Here is a 19,128-nt window from a genome sequence, read left to right on the forward strand (position 1 = left end):
AATAAAGTGAGATTAAATGCTTAAAATGATTTGTTTTATTTAACAATTAATTATTGGAGGTTTCATAGTATTCATATATTTTAATTTCAATTGTTTTATTCATTTTAACGGAAGATTGAATAGTTTTTTCTGCAAGTGAGATGAGTAAATGCATGCTCACTCACATTTAGTCTAGAACTACAATAACCATCATGTTCACACACAACGACTCCTGATTTTTCTCAACGTGGGGACAAGTGAGCTGTCAGTCAATAAATTACAAAAAAGTAATGTCGTACATAGTTACTTGAAAAAAGTAATCTGATTACGTAACTCCAGTTACTTGTTACGCGCTACATTGCAGACACTGCAAACACTGCAGATGGCGTTGTTACTGTTTGTATCACGGTGCTGAGGTTGAAATTCAGATATGGTAATGGCTGTTTTGATTCTGACATGCACTGTAAGCAGACGACTCATCACAACAGACTGAGTAGAGTCAGAGCAGAGTAGCTCTCAGAAATGAGACGGCATCCTTTATCAAAAACAATTTCAGACACTGAGAAATGAGGTGATGCTTCAGTACATTATGAGAAAATGAAATAGTTTTTTTTTTACTTTGGATGCATTTATTGCTTGACATGTATGCGATATGGCATGTAAAACAACAGTCACTGAAATACACATTATTGCCAAAAGTTTTGGGACGCCTGCCTTTACATACACATTAACTTTAATGACATCCCATTCTTAATCTGTAGAGTTTAACATGGAGTTGGCCCACCCATTGCAGCTACCCCAACAGCTGCGACTCTTCAGGGAAGGCTTTCCACAAGGTTTAGGAGTGTGTTTATGGGATTTTTTGACCCTTCTTCTAGAAGCGCATTTGTGAGGTCAGGCACTGATGTTGGACGAGCAAGGCCTGGCTCGCAGTCTCCACCCTAATTCATCCCAAAGAGGTTCTATCGACTAGTGTGCAGGCCAGTCAAGTAAAGTTCCTCCACAACAAGCTCACTCATCCATGTCTTTATGGACCTTGCTTTGTTCACTGGTGCGCAGTCATGTTGGAAGAGGAATGGGCCATCCCCAAACTGTAACCACAAAGTGGGGCCCGTGAAATTGTCCAAAATGTCTTGGTATGCTGAAGCATTAAGAGATCCTAAGGGGCCAAGCCCAAGCCCTAAAAAAAACCCCACACCATAATCCCCCATCCACCAAACTTTACACTTGGAACAATGCAGTCAGGCAAGTACCATTCTCCTGGCAACAAACCCAGACTCGTCTATTGGATTGCCAGACAGAAAAGCGTGATTCGTCACTCAAGAGAACACTTCTCCACTGTTCCAAGGCCACAATGTTTGATGGTCTGTAGCTTTTGACTCTGCAGAAAGTTGGTGACTTCAGTGCACTGTGCACCTCAGCATGCGCTGACCCTGCACTGTTATTTTACGTGGACTACCACTTCATGGCGGAGTTGCTGTTGTTCCCAATTGCTTTCACTTTGTTATAATACCACTAACAGTTGACCGTAGAATAGTTAGTAATGAGGAAATTTCCTGCACAGGTGGCAACCTATCACGGTACCAAGCTTGAAGTCACTGAGGTCCTGAGAGCGACCCATTCTTTCACAAATGTTTGTAGAACCGTCTGCATGTCTAGGTGCTTGATTTTATACACCTGTGCCCATGGAACTGATTGGAACACCTGAATTCAGTGATTTGGAGGGATGTCCCAAAACTTTTGGCAGTATAGTGTATGTTTTAGGGCAAAAGTAAATCATACAAGAGACACTAATGAATGAAGAATTTACTTAAATCTTACCTTCATTGATCTCATCACTTTCACTGTCAATTTGGGCTTTCAGGACGTACCGCTTGATGAGGCGCTTCATGAGTTTCTATGAGAGAAGGTTTAGAATAAGGTTTTGCCAGGAAATTCCTGTACAGGAACACTTTAGATAAAAAGAATCAATTAGTACCTGATATCTTGTGGGGTGTTTGATGGGATTTCTAACTGTGAATCCCTCTTGTGCATGGTAAGGTCGAAACCGATGAAGCTGTAAATATATAAAAAATGAAGAATGGCCATTTCTGCTTTGTTTCGGAACAATTTGAAAACCCTTGCTGATCTCTGACCTTAGACCGTGAATTGGCCATTCCCATGTCCTGCTGGCTGCTGTTGCTACGGACCCTGGCCTTGCATAAACTCACTAGGCATGCTTTGGTGCGCTGAGCCATGTAATAGAAGGATTTGGGGCTGGGCATTAGATTAAAGGGGGGTGGAAGAGTGCTGCCTTCATCAAAATAGGAGAGCCAAAGCTTTGCACGAGCAAACTTCCATTCTACATCAGAATCCTCCTGTTCTCACACACAAACAAAAAACATCTATTATGACAAATGATCATTTTAAGTATTATTATTTGTTTGCAAAATATATTTGTCTCACCTCAATTTCCTGGTATGAGTGGTTTATCATGGCTATTAGCATGTTGAGCAGGACCACCACCATTGTGACATTATAGACCCCATAAAGCACGTAACCAATGTTCTCAATGAACTTATGATCGTACTTCAAGACCACAGAGATCACCTCAGATAAACCAAAGATGGACCAGAACAGTGTTTTAAAGCTTTCCTCTACCCTGCAACAGATGCATACATGCAAAATGGCATGGAAACATTCACAAACAGTTATCATAGTTTAACATTTATTCAAAACCTGTATGACTATATTTCATTGGTGGAACACAAAAACAGGTATTTTTGAGATATTGCCCGAGCTGCTCTTTTCAAAACTCCAAAATTGAAGACATTAAAGCTATTATACACTAACCGTTCCAAACGTTTGGAGTCTGTAATATTAGTTTTTTACTGCTTTTGAAAAAATTATCTTATGCTGATCAAGCGTGGATTTATTTGATTTAAAATACAGTAAAAACTGTAATATTGTGTGAATTATTATTACCATACAAGATGACTGTTTTCTATTTTAATATAATTTGAAATGTAATTTATTTCTGTGATGCAAAGCTGAATTTTCAGCATCATTACTGCAGTCTTCAGTGTCACATGAACCCTCAGAAATCATTCTGATATGATAATTTGGTGCAAGAAAAATTTCTTCTTATTATTATTTTATATTATATGTTAAAAACAAATGTAATGCGTAATATTTTTTGTGGGAACTGTAATACTTTTTGTTTTAGGATCATTTGATGAATATACTACACAGTGTTTTTTATTATCGTTATTATCATTATTATTATTATTTAAATAGCACCCTTGCTAAATATTAAAGCATTAATTAAAAATAAAAATCTTGCAGATTGTAAACTTTGAACTGTAGTGTATGTCTTCAGATTTGGAACACAGTGCACAAGTCAGACTCATTTTATAGTACTTTTATAAAAAAACAAAAAGCAATTTGCTTGGTAACAAAAGAGCACCATGCACATTCATCAAAATATCTCCTTTTGTGTTCCATGGTAGAAATTTCTAAAACCTTCTCATTTGTAACAACATGAGGGTGAGTAAATTACATTTCTTCTTTTTAAAATCAAATAATCCTTTTATGGACTTACGTGGTAAAAGCAGGGTTGTATTTTGCTCCTAAATAGTAAGAGTACAAATTAAACATGCCTATCATAAAGGCAAGGAAGACCATGATGAAAATGACCATGAATTTAAAAATATCTTTAACAGTGCGCCCAAGGGATATCTGTAAGGGTCCGAAACTCTCGTTGGCTGGCAGAACGTAGGCGATACGAGAGAAACTGAGCACCACAGCGATGGAGTACAACCCCTCAGAGATGAGCTGAGGATCAGAGGGAAGCCACCTGTTCCTGGCTGAGAGAGAAGAAGCACTTTTTGATGTCACCACTTGATGGCAGCATTTTGTTTAATTTCAGACAGCTGCAAGAAAATCTGCACAACTTTCATTACATTGAGAACAGAAACAGGACTTCTGGTCTTTAATACTGGTATGTTAAAGTTAATTCGATTTTTTTATGTACTGAATATATATTTATATTTTTTGTGACATACCATAAGTGAAGTAGGCCACATCTGCTGGTAATGAGGCATTGATCAGGTCTGCATTGGGCACATGCAAATCCACATACAGCTGTGCATGGGAGGCTCGCAGGAAAGCCATAAGCCGTGCAGTGAATGACGCCACGAAGACCGACAACATGCCGAAGTCTAAAACATTCCACAAATGCATGATGTACTCTCGTGGCCCCTCAGCCCAAACCTCCTTACACTCCGTCCAGATCATTCCTGTTCAGAGGAAAAAAAAGACATAAGGGAATTTCATCATGTTTATTTTTAAGCCCTACAGGTTTCTTTTTGGTGGTGGTCTGACAGAAACATTAGGGAGCAAAATGTGTAAATCACTTTTCAATACATATGAAAAAATAACTAATAAATTATAACTAATAAATACACCGATCAGGCAAGTTGTGGGGCCTCCATGGATCGGACTTGTTTGTTCAGCACATCCCACAGATCCTCTATTGGATTGAGATTTGTGGAATTCGGAGGCCATGTCAACACCTCAAACCAATCCTGTACCATTTTTGTTTTATTTTAGGGTGAATTATCCTGTGAAAGAGGCTACATCCACCAGGGAATACGGTTTCCAGGAAAGGGTGTACATGGTCTGCAACAATGCTTAGGTAGGTGGTACGTGTCAACATAACACACATGGATGGCAGGACCCAAGGTTTCCTAACAGAACATTGCCCAAAGCATCACACTGCCCCCGCGGCTTGCCATAGTGCATCCTGGTGCCATGTGTTCCCCAGGTAAGCGACACACATGCACCCGGCCATCAATTTGTGCATAAATGAGCCTTGTCCGCCCATGACCCTGTCGCCGGATCACCACGGACCACTTTTGATAGATACTGACCCCTGCAGACCGGGAACTCCCCACAAGAGCTGCAGTTTTGGAGATGCTCTACAGTCATCTAGCATCACAATTTTGCCCAAAATTCACTGAAATCCTTACGCTTGCCTATTTTGTCTGTAACAAACTTTGACGACAAAATGTTCACTTATACCTAATATATCCCCCCACTAACAGGTGATGTGATGAAGAGATAATCAGTGTTATTCACTTCACCTGTCATAATGTTATGCCTGTATATAATGCTGGTGTATATAATACTGACCCATGATTATCTATGATCTAACAATGAAGAAAGGCCATGCGTGTCTGAAACTCACCTAGTACCCACTTCATTATCAACATCTCTGTCCAGGAGAACTGAGTGGTTTTGATGCGAAAGATTTGCCGTGGATGATCAGTGATGGTTTCGTTAGGAAGATTTTTGACTCCTGCGAAACGGTCGGAGGCATTGAGAACCAGAAGACCCAGGAAGAGGGTGAATGAGACTGCGTGAGCTACAAACTTCATAAAGGGACTGCGGAGAACCTGGCCCACCTGGAGAAAAGATCAAATGTAACAGCAGAAGAAAAAGGAAGCCTTCCCAATGTTATTAGATGAACTGAATCTACACGATGATAATGATGATGATGATGATGATGATGATGATGATGTACCTTGCTGCAGGGCATAATCCAATATGCAATGGCAAGAAATGGCAAGCCCACCATCACTCCCAGGACTGTCCAACATTTCACACCAATTGACGTTTGCCTAAGGCCTGATAGATTCTCGTACCACAGCGTCAGTAACTGCTGCTGGCAGTTAGGATGAGCCACAAACTGTAGGAATATCATTGAATAAGATATTGCTTTGCAAGCACATGGGAAACCATTCCACTTTAGCCTATAAATCATTTCCCAGTACCTTTTTCACTTCGTACTTAATGGCCAGTTTGACCCGGCTAAGGCAGGGCCGGTGGTGTTCGCTTGGGGGGCTCAAGTCCACATCTCCGTTCAGAATGGCCTCCACTTCCTCCGTATTTCTGCAGAGATCCAGAACACCAACCACAAAGTCCTTACACTGCATGGAGAGTTTCCTGTAGTCATTCTAAAATAAAACAGAGCCACAGTATTATGACTTCAGGCATATTAATCACTTGTAAAAAAAAGAATTCACTGCGACTGGGATACAAAATGCATCTAGCAAACAGTGAACGCTCTGCTATGAAAGACACGGAGGTGAGCAACACCTGAACATTCTTGAAAATCCCATGTCGCACCTCTAAATGGAAGTCTGATTGATGTTTGCATCGGATCTTCTCAAACAGAAATGTACCTAATGGAGGGTACCCAAGAGAAGCCCATCCATCTAATTATAGCATCACATTGTTTTACGAGAACAAACATTTTATGTGGAATTACAGAAGCAGAATCACTGACACGCCATTACAACTGTCGAAAGTGATCATCTGTAGAGAAAAACGGTGATGAGAGAATAATAACGGGGTGATTACTGGAAGCTCTCGATGGAGCAGTTTCAATTAATAGCTTGCTAACCACAATAAGGAGAAAAACTGTCTGGATTTGAGAACTCCTGATTAGATATTTCCCCAGAGTGACTTCCAGTGAAGAACTTCTCCCGTACATATTTAAATATAAAACAACACACATCGCCGAAGCGCATGAAGCTCTCTGGAGGAACGTTTTCTTTTGGAAAAATGTTGTGAACTGAGATTCTACTGAACCAGAAACTGTCATCGAAAAGCTTCTAATTTATAATGAGGGTAATCTCAAGGGTGGGAAATTGGTTTTCGTGTGGAATATTCTGCTGGTCTATGAGCTGGAATGAGCACTGACGTTTCTCTCACAGAGACGCAGCTCATTACAGGGCCATAAGCACACTCTTCACGATTGGACACTTCCTAAATTAACTGAGAAGCTGTTTAAAATGTGCTTTGAAATAATCATGAGACCGCCTAAAGGAGTTTGCACTATCCACGAAGTACATAGTGATTCATAGCAGTGATTCAACTCATTGTACCCACATAATAAGGGGGATAACTGTGAATTTTATCCCACGTCCTGTGATGATAGGGATTGGTCGGTCGGTCGGTCGATCGATCGTCTGTCCATCCATCCGTCTGTCCATCCATCAAGCAATCATTTTTAGAAACAATGCTGTGTACAATATCATGCCTTGTGTTTTTCTCAAACAGTATAAATGGTACTGTATATTTGAAAATATACAACCTATTTTTTATTTTAGGGGATCATCATGAACCCAAAATGTAGCCTACTCATTGAACCCATATTTCTTTTAAAATATTTTAATCATTTAACAAAATTATCAAAATGTTTATATATATATATATATATCATTGTAGTTGGAGATGAGATAAATCACTATGTTATTCTATTAAAGCTTAACTTTGTAATTTTTCCGTCCGCTAGGGGGCGCCTATTCAAAACAAACGTGTAGTTTGATGATGCCAAGTTTGAGCTCAGAATCTTGGGACATGTGGTTTTCACCTCACAGCCAGTGGAAAATAGGACTCGGGCAGAAACCATGTTCATGATTGTGTTGTTATTAACGTCGTAGTGTGAAGCAGAGCAGGACCAAGTTTTGAAGGACCTGAGCAAGGCCGCACAGCGATTGTTACGCAAACACACGCCTCGCGAGCGACAAGACTTTTATTATGACGGGACACAGTTGCCGGAGCCATTTCCGCTTTTCCGGTCATGAGTATGCAGTACTGTAACGCAGCTCTGTTTATCATATTAGATGCATTTAAGTGTGTTTAAAATAATGTTATGACATTACTCTCTGCCTTCACTCAGCGGCTGCTGTGACATTTGTTGCGCACTGCTAAGAGTAAAGCGTTTCTGCCAAATAAAACCGGGAACCGAGGGTAACACAGATATGACGCAATTGACAGGCGACTCCCACAGACGTCTCGGTGCTTTGGTTAAAATAGCAATTTTCTCACAATTTACAAATAGTTGGAAACATTTGGGGCATTGTAAGAACTCAACTGAACAAAATATATAACAATGTTATAGTGGTAGTGGTTTTTTGATATCTTACAATTTTTTTGATATTTAACAAACATTTATAAAATAAAAGTAAACATTAGGCTATAAAATAAAATATCAATTATGGCATAAATAGTTGAATTATGGTGACAAAAAGTTGAAATTATGGGATACAAATTATTATCACTTGTAATTATAATGATATCATAATTATGATTTTGTAAAAATTGACTGTTTATCTCATGATTACAACTTTTTCATATGTGAGGAAAATGGTCTTTCATACACTGCATTCTCCATCACAATCCATCACTCCATCACAAACCCCTATTGTAGCCTACACATCCACATCTAATAAATGCTATGCATTCGAGTGACCCCTGGATAAGGGTAAGTATACCTATGCAAGTGTGCGCCTCCTCACCTTAAACTCAGTCTCAATGTTGGCGAGTTGTGCCAGCTCATTGCTGAGCTCCAGGGCTGTGAGCACAGGGTCTTCACTAGAAAGTGACAGATAGGCAGCGCTGGCGAGGCCTTTATAGGCGTTCATCCTTAAACGCGAGTGGCTGAAAGAATCCTGCTTCTGTTTCTCCGCACATTCACCACACTTGCAGAAATAGTCATGGGGTTTCTCAATGCGAGCCCCCTTGAGTAACAAGATGTGCACGATCTCGTACTCCTTGCAGTGGGCCGCCAGGATCATAGGTGTGATGTCCTGGGAGAAGCGAGTCCCGTCCTCATCGTAAGCGTAGAAGTCGTCATCTCGTAGCTCTTGCTCCAGGGGACTCAGAGTCAGACGGAGGCCGCCCTCAAATGCCGGATGGGCCAGGATGGCCTCCACTATCCGCACGTAGCCCTTGCTAATGGCTAACAGCAGGGCATCACCCACTCGCGCCAGCCCCTCTTTCTTCAGCAACAGTTCTGTGACCTCCAAGTGTTCGTTTCCAACTGCAAGCTGCAATGCGTTCTGGCCCATGTAGTCCACACAGTTTACATTCAGCGTCTTGGACTCCTCAAGCATCTTACGGACCACAGGGATGTTTCCGTACTCCGCCGCATCTAGGAAACGCTCCTCCTCTTCGGTCAGACTGGTGCCTCTCTCGCTGAACATGTACGCGGGGCCACGGACGGCCTGCCTGCGGCATTTCTCTCTCAGGGTGGTGTGTCTGCGCTGCATGGCCTCAAACCTGCAGAACCCAGAGAATGAGATTGCATTGGTTATATATTGGATTAGGTGAAACTATGAAACCTGAATGCTTTGGGAGAAAATTGGTCCATCACACCAATTCATCTACAAGGACATCTTCACCATTGGTTTTAGCCATTGAGAATTTGCTGTGTATTCTGACAGAATGCATTTTTAAAAAGTATTGAAACTAAATATCAACTAACTCTAATTTGAATATCAGTAGACTCTTTGTTTAATATCTGTTAACTACATGTCAACTTTTTCTACTAACCCGAACCCTAAGACAGTCACCTAATAAGCTAATGACTGGTAGTTGACATGTAGTTGCATAGTTACTTAGGCCGTGTGTCCACCAAAGCATTTTTAGCCAGCTGAAAACGCTAGGCGCTCTGCTGAAAACGCCTCGCTGTGAGCGCTTGAGAGCGTTTTGGCAGGCAGCGTTTTTTCTCCTCGGTTGAGACTCTGCTTGTTGTTATGATACGGAAAATCCGAGGAAGTCTTACTAATTTCACAGGTAGTTTGTTCCGGTATTGATTCTATACAAAATTGCAGATACAATGTAAAGTATTTGCTCTGGCTTTTATTTTTAAATCATTTTATTCCGTTATTTGCTTGTTGTCAGCTGATGACAACACGCAGACTGTGGCGGTTGGTCTGTGTTGTGTTTGTCCCGCCCCTCCTCCACTGTGATTGGACGGCTGGGTGAAAAGTGACAGTGATGAGCGCTGCGTTTTACTCGTTGAACATTCTTCAACTCTCGGCGACCAGGAAAAAACGCTGAGCGCTCAGCGCGTGAGCGTGAAATCCTCGCTCAGCGCCTCGTTGCGCTCCAGGTGTTCTAAAAATGCGGCACTCTCATTGAAAACAATTGAAAACGCCAGCCAGCAGCGTGAAAAAACGCTTTGGTGGACACACGCCCTTATAGTTAGTTGAATGTCTAAAGTGGACCATCAAAATAAAGTGTAACCAAATGTATGTTTTTAAAGGAAGTGTATGTAAAATTGTGGCCCAAACTGGTACTGCAATCACATGTAATATTATCAAATGTAATTTATTTCTGTGATGGTAAAGCTGAAGTGTCACATGATACTTCAGAAATCATTCTAACATGATGATTTTGAGAGAAAAAAATGCCTATAATTACCCATGTTAAAAAAGAGGTTGCTGCTTAATATTTTTGTAGAGATAGTGATTCTAGTTAGAAAAATAATGGTTATGCACTTGATGTCACCGCCGTCCATAGTGACTGCGGTTACACCCACCGAGTGGCAAAAAGAGTAAAAACATCTAAAATGGGAAAGAGGTTTGAGACTGACTGTACAAATAGATTTGAAATGAAATCTAAGGAATATTTTTACAGACTGCCAAAAGCTACAGAAAAGAGAAGCAAATGGATCGCAGCAAATGGATTTGCAGTTATCATTTTGTCTCAATATGTTGAATTTTGGGGTAAAATCATACCCTATATACTGTATTGTTATCTATTGAATTGTCAGCTCATCAATTAAATATTTACCATCTTATATTCTGCATAATTGGATGTTTAAAGGTGGGGGTGAAATGCTGTTTCGTGCATACTGAGCTTTTTACACTGTTAAAGACTTGGATTCCCATTCTAAACATAGACAAAGTTTCAAAAACTAATGTTGGACGTTTGATGGAGTATTTCTGTTTTAAAAATACTCCTTCCGGTTTCTCACAAGTTTTAGAGAGTTTTTTTTTAGTATGGCTCGGCTTGACGTCGACAGAGCAGAAGGTCCTTGTATGGGCCGTACGGGCTCTTCTCCCGGTAGTGTGCGCGCGCGTGCGTGACTAGAGCGAGAGAGAGGAAATGCACGCCGTAAACAGTCTCTCAGGTGCAGATCCAGTCGTCGTTATAGTCCGCGCCGTGCTCCACTTTATTCCTATGGGTGACGTCGAGCGACTTCAACACTTCAGCACAGCATTCCGGGAAGGCAGCGCTGCATTTGAACCGATTTGAACGCAGAAATGACGGGAAGCTTCACAACATCACTTCAGTCGCGTCGCAAAGTGGATCTCCACCGTTCACTGCTGTCAGGACTTCACCAAATCATACCAAAGAAGTGTGTTTTTGACGGAGCGGTCCCAGCGATAAAGGTTCGGTCCTGCTTTGGAAGCAGTCGGTGAGTAAAACTGCTTCAAATGTCTGTGCTGTTGGCTCGTCGCGTGAGTAAACATCAGCAAACGACACGATCGCGTGCTTCGTCATTCAAATGCGCTAACGGACTCTATTGTTGTTCTATCTATAACGTTACACTAGTCTGACGTGCAAAACCGTTTTGCTTGCTACTGCTAAGGTTTAGTTGCATACAATAGTCCATAAACCAAATCATGTCCTCATAAACTGCGAGTAAAGACACACAAATGTTGACAGGCCACTAAATACAGTACATACCACAGAGACGGACGTCCTGCTGTTGCCGTTTCTCCTGTTCAATTTATTTCAGCCTCCGAATGATTCTGGATCATATCTATTAGCTGAGATCGATAGCCATGGGTTTCTCCACGCTTGAGGATGTCACCGCTTTGTGCGCATTCTTCATTCTTTAGCTCCGCCCACACGATACGCCTCCAGGCGCTCGTTTTTTTTCCGGAAAGACTCGGTACAGCCCATATTTCTTTTATAAATATAATAAAACTAAAGACTTTTCGGAGATATGAAGAATGCAATACTACTCTAGGTACTCAAGATTGACATGAGATTGACTGAAACTGAGTGTTTCCCCCCCCCCCCCCCCCCCCCTTTAAATAAACACTGACAAAAACGACACAAGTTTTGGGGCTGGACGAAATGACAATATACTATAAGATTGATATATAAGTGGTCACCTGGATTTACAATACTGTATATAAAGCGTTCACAGGCAAGTTTGCTTTATGCATTTCTCTGGCGTTGAAATCAGGCTCATATAAGTGTCAGGAAACACGATTGTTCCCGTTCACTGTTTTCCCGAGTTCTCGTTACTAGTGACTGTATTACGCACCTGTTCCTTGTTAATTATTCATGTGTGTATTTAAACCCTCAGTTCTTTCTGTTCATTGTGACGTGTCGTTTTTATTCTGGTTGTGGCGCTGCTTTGATCAACACTGCGATCTCCTGGGGCCTATTGCACAAAACTAGGATAATGGATTAAGCTAGGATATCTTGGTAATCCTGGCTCAATTTATCCACTAATATACAGTTATCTTTCATTATCGTTATCATTCTTGGTGTGAGTGTGCCTTCAGGGTACGTTTACACAACAGCAGTGTACTAAATTTTGCATCCAGATGACAAGCTCACCAAGATATCCCGGCTTAATCCCTTTTCCTAGTTTTGTGCAACAGGCCGCTGTTTGAGAAATATTGTAATTAAACTTGGTCAACAGATTTGCATCACATGACATTTTACAACCCGAACTAACCTCGCCTTGCATAAAACTGTAAAATGATCTGATATTTGACAACCTTACTGACATTGACAAAAATGTGTTTTTTTCTTTGACATAATGATGTTGTATGCAGTTTCTTTACATATCTGTGTGTTGGTTGGACCACATGACTTTTATAGTCTGAAATGAGAATAAACTATAAATTATGTGAAAAACAGTATATGCCAATAGAGTGGTATGTCCAGTCTGACTCGAAAAACTGAGGGGAAAAAGACCCTGCCGAGATTCTGAAGTGTGCATTTCGATGGATACTTTACTATCCTATGAGGCCACAGGAGAGGATTTATGAATGGTTATTTTATTTTTTCCCTGTAAAAGATTTTGTAACTTTATTTTATAACAAAAGGAGCAGGTCTTAAAATGGACACTATAGATACACAAGGCTCAATGCTAAGGAGTTTACTGGTTACTTGCCCTGCCTAAATAAATATTTTTTGAATAAATAAATTGCATTTTCATAAATAATATTTAAAAAATACCATAGAACAAATATACAAATTAAATAAATAAAGATCTACCAGTATTCAGGTACAAAATATTATAGTGTATCAAATTACTATATATCAAAGTTACACTATGTAACTTTTCCGTCCGCTAGAGGGCGCATATTCAAAACAAAGGTGTAGTTTGATGACCCCAAGTTTGAGCTCAGAATCTTGGGACGTGTGGTCTTCACCTCACAGCTGGTGAAAAAGAATCAGGCTAGGACTCGGGCAGAAATCATGTTCATGGATGCGGTTATTAACGTTACTGTAGTATGAAGCAGAGCAAGGCATAATGTTGAGGGAGCTGAGCAAGGCCGCTGGAAGAATGTTACGCAAACACATGCCTCACAAGCAGCGGGACTTTTATTATGACAGCACAGTCATCTGCACCATTTCCGCTTTTCTGGTCATGAGTACGAGGTAACTCAGCTCTGTTTATCATATTAGATACATTTAAAGGGTTACTTCAGCGATTAGCATATGGCTTTGTATCAGTAGAAACCCTGGAGTATATTCAAATTTTTGTACTTTTCCCCTTCATATCTCTCTGAGACAAGAGATTTATGCATTTTATTTCTGGAAAAATTCCTCCTATGATGCAAATTGACGATTTTTGCATCATAGGAGGAATGTTTGCCCAAAGGCTAAAGACTCCAGCCAGCAGAGGGAGCCATTTCCGCATGTTTTGAATCCGCGCATGGGGGATGGGAGATAACACTCAGCTTGCAGGGAGAGCTCAGCTGGCAGCTACAGGCACTCATTTAAACGGAGCTATGGTGCGCAGTGTAAGTCTTTTAACTTCTCAAATTCATTTCTATGAAAGTTAAGCTTGTAAAGGCATGAACTGAAACGCGCCAGACTGAACTCGCGTTGTGAATGTATGCCGCGAGTGTAGTCGCGATTACCTCAGCTCTCATCACTCGTGCAGTTAGTGCTCAGTCCTGTGATACTCGCATGGTGACTCACTCATTATATTGAACAGACACGTTCAGTTTTTAATTGTAGTGTCTCCTCTAACTCAGTCAGTGTAATCAAGTTGGTGGCGTTGGGAATGGCACAGGGCAGCAAAGCATTCTGGGAATTGTAGTCTTTCATCCCCATGGGACAAAAATACATTTTCTGTCTTTTCTCAGTCTAGAAGACACCAAATTAAAAAGTAATTTCACATTTCTACTGCATTGATGACCCAGTTTAAATACAGATTCATCTTCCCAGCGCTGAAGTACTCCTTTAAGTGTATTTAAAATCATGCTATGATGTTACTCTGTGTGTTCTCTCAGCGGCTGTTGTGATACTTGTTGCGCACTTCTAAGAGTAAAGCGTTTCTGCCAAATTAAACTGCGAACCGAGGGTAACGCAGATATGACGCAGTTGTGAGGCAAATCCCTCAGATGTCCTGGTTCTTTGGTTAAAATAGCAATTTTATCACAATTTACAAATAGTTGGAAACATTTGTGATATTGTAAGAACTCAACAGAACAAAATATATAACACTGGCCTGGTGGTTTTTGGATATTTTAGAGCAAAAATCCTGCATAGTGCACCTTTAAACCTTATTAAAGCTAAATAAGTTGATCTGACACACAGATTTTCTCCCAGTTGTTTTTTACGTTCAGACTTTTTATTTTTACTCAAGACGAGATGCTCGCCAAAACATTTTGACAATTCACATTTTACATTTTGACTCATATTCGCCCGTTTAAGTGCGAGAAAATAGATCTCGTTTCATGAATGGCTCTCTGTGTGTGCATTTTTTGTGTATGCGCTCTGCAAGCAAACATGACTTGTTTGTGTGTGAACGGTTTAAAACTGTTTGTGGAGTCAGCGGTCACATCCTAATACTGATTTATAGTTATAAATAAGTGGAATTGTGATAACAAGCGGCTGAAAACCATGATCTTCCTCAAATTCTTGAGCTGAACTGAACATAGTGCCAATTTTAAATTTTTTCTTTATTTAGCGTGGGGCCAGATTGGGCCACACTCCCGCAGGTGAGTCTCTTCTAACCAAGCAGGTTGTCTATTTCCAGCTTATTAAGTGCAAACCGAATACGGCTTGCGGGCCAGATGGAACTCCAGGTAGGGTCTTGAAAATCTGTGCCCTGCAGTTAACCCCCATTCTTCATTCTCTTTTCTTTCGATGACTTCAACAATGCCGGCCATATGGAAAACATCCGTTGTTATTCATTTTCCCAGAAAAACTAATCAATCAGAGTTAAATCACTATAGGCCTGTATCATTAACCTCTATCATAATGAAATGATTTGAGAAAATGATTCAAAACATTATGCTTTTATATGTTTCACCATTTTGGATTGTCTCCAATTTACATACAAGCAGAAGAGAGGTGTCTACAGTGTCTGCCAATTCCATCTTCACTAATACTCTGGATTTATAATTCACTTTCTAATGGACCACAAGTGGCATTCTCCTAGCCTGACGTGGTCATACTCAATTCTAGTCAGAATATGAGTCTGAAACTGCTCCATTGGGCTGTGATTATGGGGCGTGTTTCAACCGAACCAGGAAAGACATCAATTGGATAGACTAACAACCAATCAGAGCAACGAGGCGACGCATGAAATTAGTTGTCAAATGTCAACAGAGCTCAACTGCACTGTGTCTGTGTTTTTTTCCGCGGGTTGTTTTCCATGTCTGCGGGTTGAAGCAACCTCAATTATGTGATATATAGACCCAGGAATGAATGAAATAATGAAGGTGAATGCATATTACGAACAAGCTCTCCGTCTCCGTTTAGGATTTGAAAAAATTCAATTTAAGCGCATTTGATGACGTGCATGATTACACTCTAAAAAATGCTGGGTTGGGTCAAATATGAACTAACCCAGCATTTGGGTTGTTTTAATCCTCCGGTTGGGTTAAATATTTGCTTAAGACAACCCAAACGCTGGGTTAAAACAACCCAACTGCTGGGTTAGTCCATATTTGACCCAACATTGGGTTGTTTTTTACTCAGAATTTTTTAACGTGTACGTTACTGTTTATCATCTGTCCATCATCTTCTAAAGCCCGCCCTGATGATTTCATTGGTGTGAACAATTTCTGTTCGGGCATAATTATTCTTCTATGGATCGAGGCCAGACGTAACAGCCCGAGCTGGCATCCAGGCTAATTCTCTCCCATCATTGTTCTCAAAACTGCACCCTCAATGGTGGGCACTTCTTTATATTCTCTATCCAGTTACCACTACTTTAAATATGTAGATTACACAGCCATTCTTGTACTGCATGCTTACTAAGGACAATGAATCTTTTTTTTTTTTGGATCATCAACGCTCCATAGCATATTTTAGTACATGGTGTGATGACAACTTTCATCTCAAACACCATCTATCAAATTCAAATACATTGATTTTTTTTTATTCTTTTTTTACTGCTTGTTCAAATTGTTTAAGTAAAATGAGCTAAATTAACACAATTCTGATACATTTTGTACTAACTTAGTTTGATCGTGTTCTATCAACGTAAATATAAATCAAATTGAGGTTTACGTAAATGATTTGTGTTGCATTAACCAAAACTGGGCGGGGCTTTTTAGTTCCCTGCATGCTTTGCATATGGCTAAATCAAGAGAGAGAGAGAGAGAGAGAGAGAGAGAGAGAGAGAGAGAGAGAGAGAGAGAGAGAGAGAGAGAGAGAGAGAGAGAGAGAGAGAGAGAGAGTAAATGTTGTTATTTTATATGTAAAAGTGTTATTTTATGTATTTTTGAGCAAGATGAGAAAGGGGGAAACTTTTTTTTAAAAACATATTTAATTTAGTGGGAATTATTAGAACAATTTAAATTACAGTGGGTTACCATTGTGGAGAAGAGTGGAGCATTTGATTAGGCTGTGGACTAAAACAATTAACATCATTAAGGCTTTGCTACAAGCTTTTGATGCTTAGCATTTAAGATGTTAATGTGTGCTATTCCTAGCTATAGAGTATGTTAAATTAGCCTGGATGCCAGCCGAACTCAGCCCCGCCCACAGTATTTGAGAATGGACAGTTCAGTCTGTAGTGATTATGCCTGAACAGAAACTGTTCGGACCAATGAAATTGCGGGCTTTAGATGATGACGGACAGATGATAAACAGTAATGTAACCACATCATCAAAGGCGCTTGGATTATATTTGTTCAAATCCTAAACGGAGTTCGTATATGCATTCACCTTCACTATTTCTCTCTGAAATGATCATGTTGGTAAGTAACTGTGTATCCTTAAATTCTTTTCTTTTCTTTACAACACCGGCAAAGATCGTTTATTTCAGCGTGCATGCAGACAGAGTTGCCAAGTTTTTACAACAAAATCCGCTGACTACTGAGCATTTGTAGTTGCGTTTGAGGGGTAAAATATATTATTTTGGCAAGGTTGACTGCTAAAATTCGCACTCATGGGTCTATAGTAATAGTCGCTTCAACCCGCAGAAATGGAAAACAACCCGCAGAAAAAACACGGACTTGGCAACACAGTGCAGTTGAGCTCTGACAACTAACGTAATGCGTCGCTTCGTTGCTCTGATTGGTTGTAGGTCTATCCAATTGATGTCTTTCCTGGTTCTGTTGAAACACGCCCCCTAATCACAGCCCAATAGAGCCGTATCAGACTCATATTCTGACTAGAATTGAGTATGACCACATCAGGCTAATGTCAACTAGCTAGTTAAGAATTATAATTGAGTTGTGTAACATTTAAAAATACAAAATTGAAGTGGTGATGAATGAATATAGGAAATGTAATATATGAAGTTGAATGCCTGAATCATGTAATGGAGCCAGATAAAATTCACTTTGAGACTACTTAATTGAGTCACTTAAAATGTATTAATTCCATGATGTTCGTTTAACTTAATTGATTAATGTGCGACCAATGTACACAAATAAATCATGTAAATCCAACACACTTTTTTTCAGTGTACACTCTAAAAAAATAGGGTTCTTTAAAAGGTTATTTACACATATAACAGTTCTATTTAGAACTGTGCCGTCCTTAAGAAAACTTTAAATGCTACAATGTTTCACTGTGATTTTTTTAAAATCTGTAACTGGGAGCTCAGCTACAACTGCAGACTGTCAACACACTCTCAACCGGTAAGTGATTTCTTTATTAAAATGTCTATACATTTTAACTTTAATGTTGTAAGTGGTTTCCTAACAATCACGTCTTTTCCTCTTTTTAGTTTAAAGGAACATGTGAGTAGCTCTATTCAAGGATACTTATCTACTCTTCTTAACAAAGCAAGTAACAGAGATTTATGATCCATATTGTTATCATTTTTAGTGCCTAAACATATGCCCAATATCTCTCTCTCTCTCTCTCTCTCTCTCTCTCTCTCTCTCTCTCTCTCTCTCTCTCACACACACACACACACACACACACACACACACACACACACACACACACACACACACACACACACACACACACACACACACACACACACACACACACACACACACACACACACACACACACACACAACATTAAAGCTATCCCATGATTTTATGCCTGGTTCCTTTAAACACAATAAAGGGCTCACATACTGTTCTTTTTTGCTAATTTTGGTCTTTATAATTGTTTTTACATAAGCAAATGTACAGTCAAACTCTAAACTCAATTGTGTATTTCAGACTCAAGAGAGAAACTGCCACTCAAAATACAGACATAATGAAGGATGCAACGACATGATTGCAAATATATATTCACTGGAAAAACCTACTTGACACAACATGCAATAACAATGAAAGGTTATTCCAAACTGTTTATTAATAAGGTTATTTTCCCTAATAATTTCATTATTTTAATCTTTGTTATTGTATGCAGGCTAAACATATACAAGATCAAAAATGTGTCACGTCATTGACCCATTCTCCATGTATTACACATGCCTTTGGGTCAACCACACACTGAATGGCTTTATAGTACAGTACAGTACAGGACCATCAATTACAGTGGTGGTCAATGAGATCAATGCAGATGGACTTCTAATTACACGCATCCTTTTACTAGAGCTTCATCTCATTAGAGGAACCAACAGATGTTCTTAACAACCTATTACAGTGTGATCTTCACCTCAGTACTTCATTCAATTACTTTGTTGAA

General features: G+C 39.9%; 1 protein-coding gene across 3 annotated transcripts in view; it reads right to left on the reverse strand.

The window, feature by feature from the left end:
• trpc7a (transient receptor potential cation channel, subfamily C, member 7a) overlaps window positions 1-19,128 on the reverse strand; it is a 31,482-nt gene that overhangs the window by 3,317 nt on the left and 9,037 nt on the right. For all 3 annotated transcript variants that reach the window (XM_067433595.1, XM_067433594.1, XM_067433593.1), the window contains exons 2-11: window positions 8,325-9,087; window positions 5,793-5,975; window positions 5,543-5,707; window positions 5,207-5,423; window positions 4,023-4,256; window positions 3,560-3,824; window positions 2,425-2,620; window positions 2,115-2,336; window positions 1,958-2,035; window positions 1,801-1,876 (exon numbers count right to left, since the gene is read on the reverse strand). In XM_067433595.1, coding sequence (XP_067289696.1) covers window positions 1,801-1,876; window positions 1,958-2,035; window positions 2,115-2,336; window positions 2,425-2,620; window positions 3,560-3,824; window positions 4,023-4,256; window positions 5,207-5,423; window positions 5,543-5,707; window positions 5,793-5,975; window positions 8,325-9,077 — 2,389 coding nt within the window. In that variant the 5' untranslated portion in view covers window positions 9,078-9,087. The remainder of the gene's footprint in view (window positions 1-1,800; window positions 1,877-1,957; window positions 2,036-2,114; window positions 2,337-2,424; window positions 2,621-3,559; window positions 3,825-4,022; window positions 4,257-5,206; window positions 5,424-5,542; window positions 5,708-5,792; window positions 5,976-8,324; window positions 9,088-19,128) is intronic.

Source organism: Pseudorasbora parva, chromosome 23, assembly GCF_024679245.1.
Source record: "Pseudorasbora parva isolate DD20220531a chromosome 23, ASM2467924v1, whole genome shotgun sequence".
Classification (NCBI taxonomy): domain Eukaryota; kingdom Metazoa; phylum Chordata; class Actinopteri; order Cypriniformes; family Gobionidae; genus Pseudorasbora; species Pseudorasbora parva.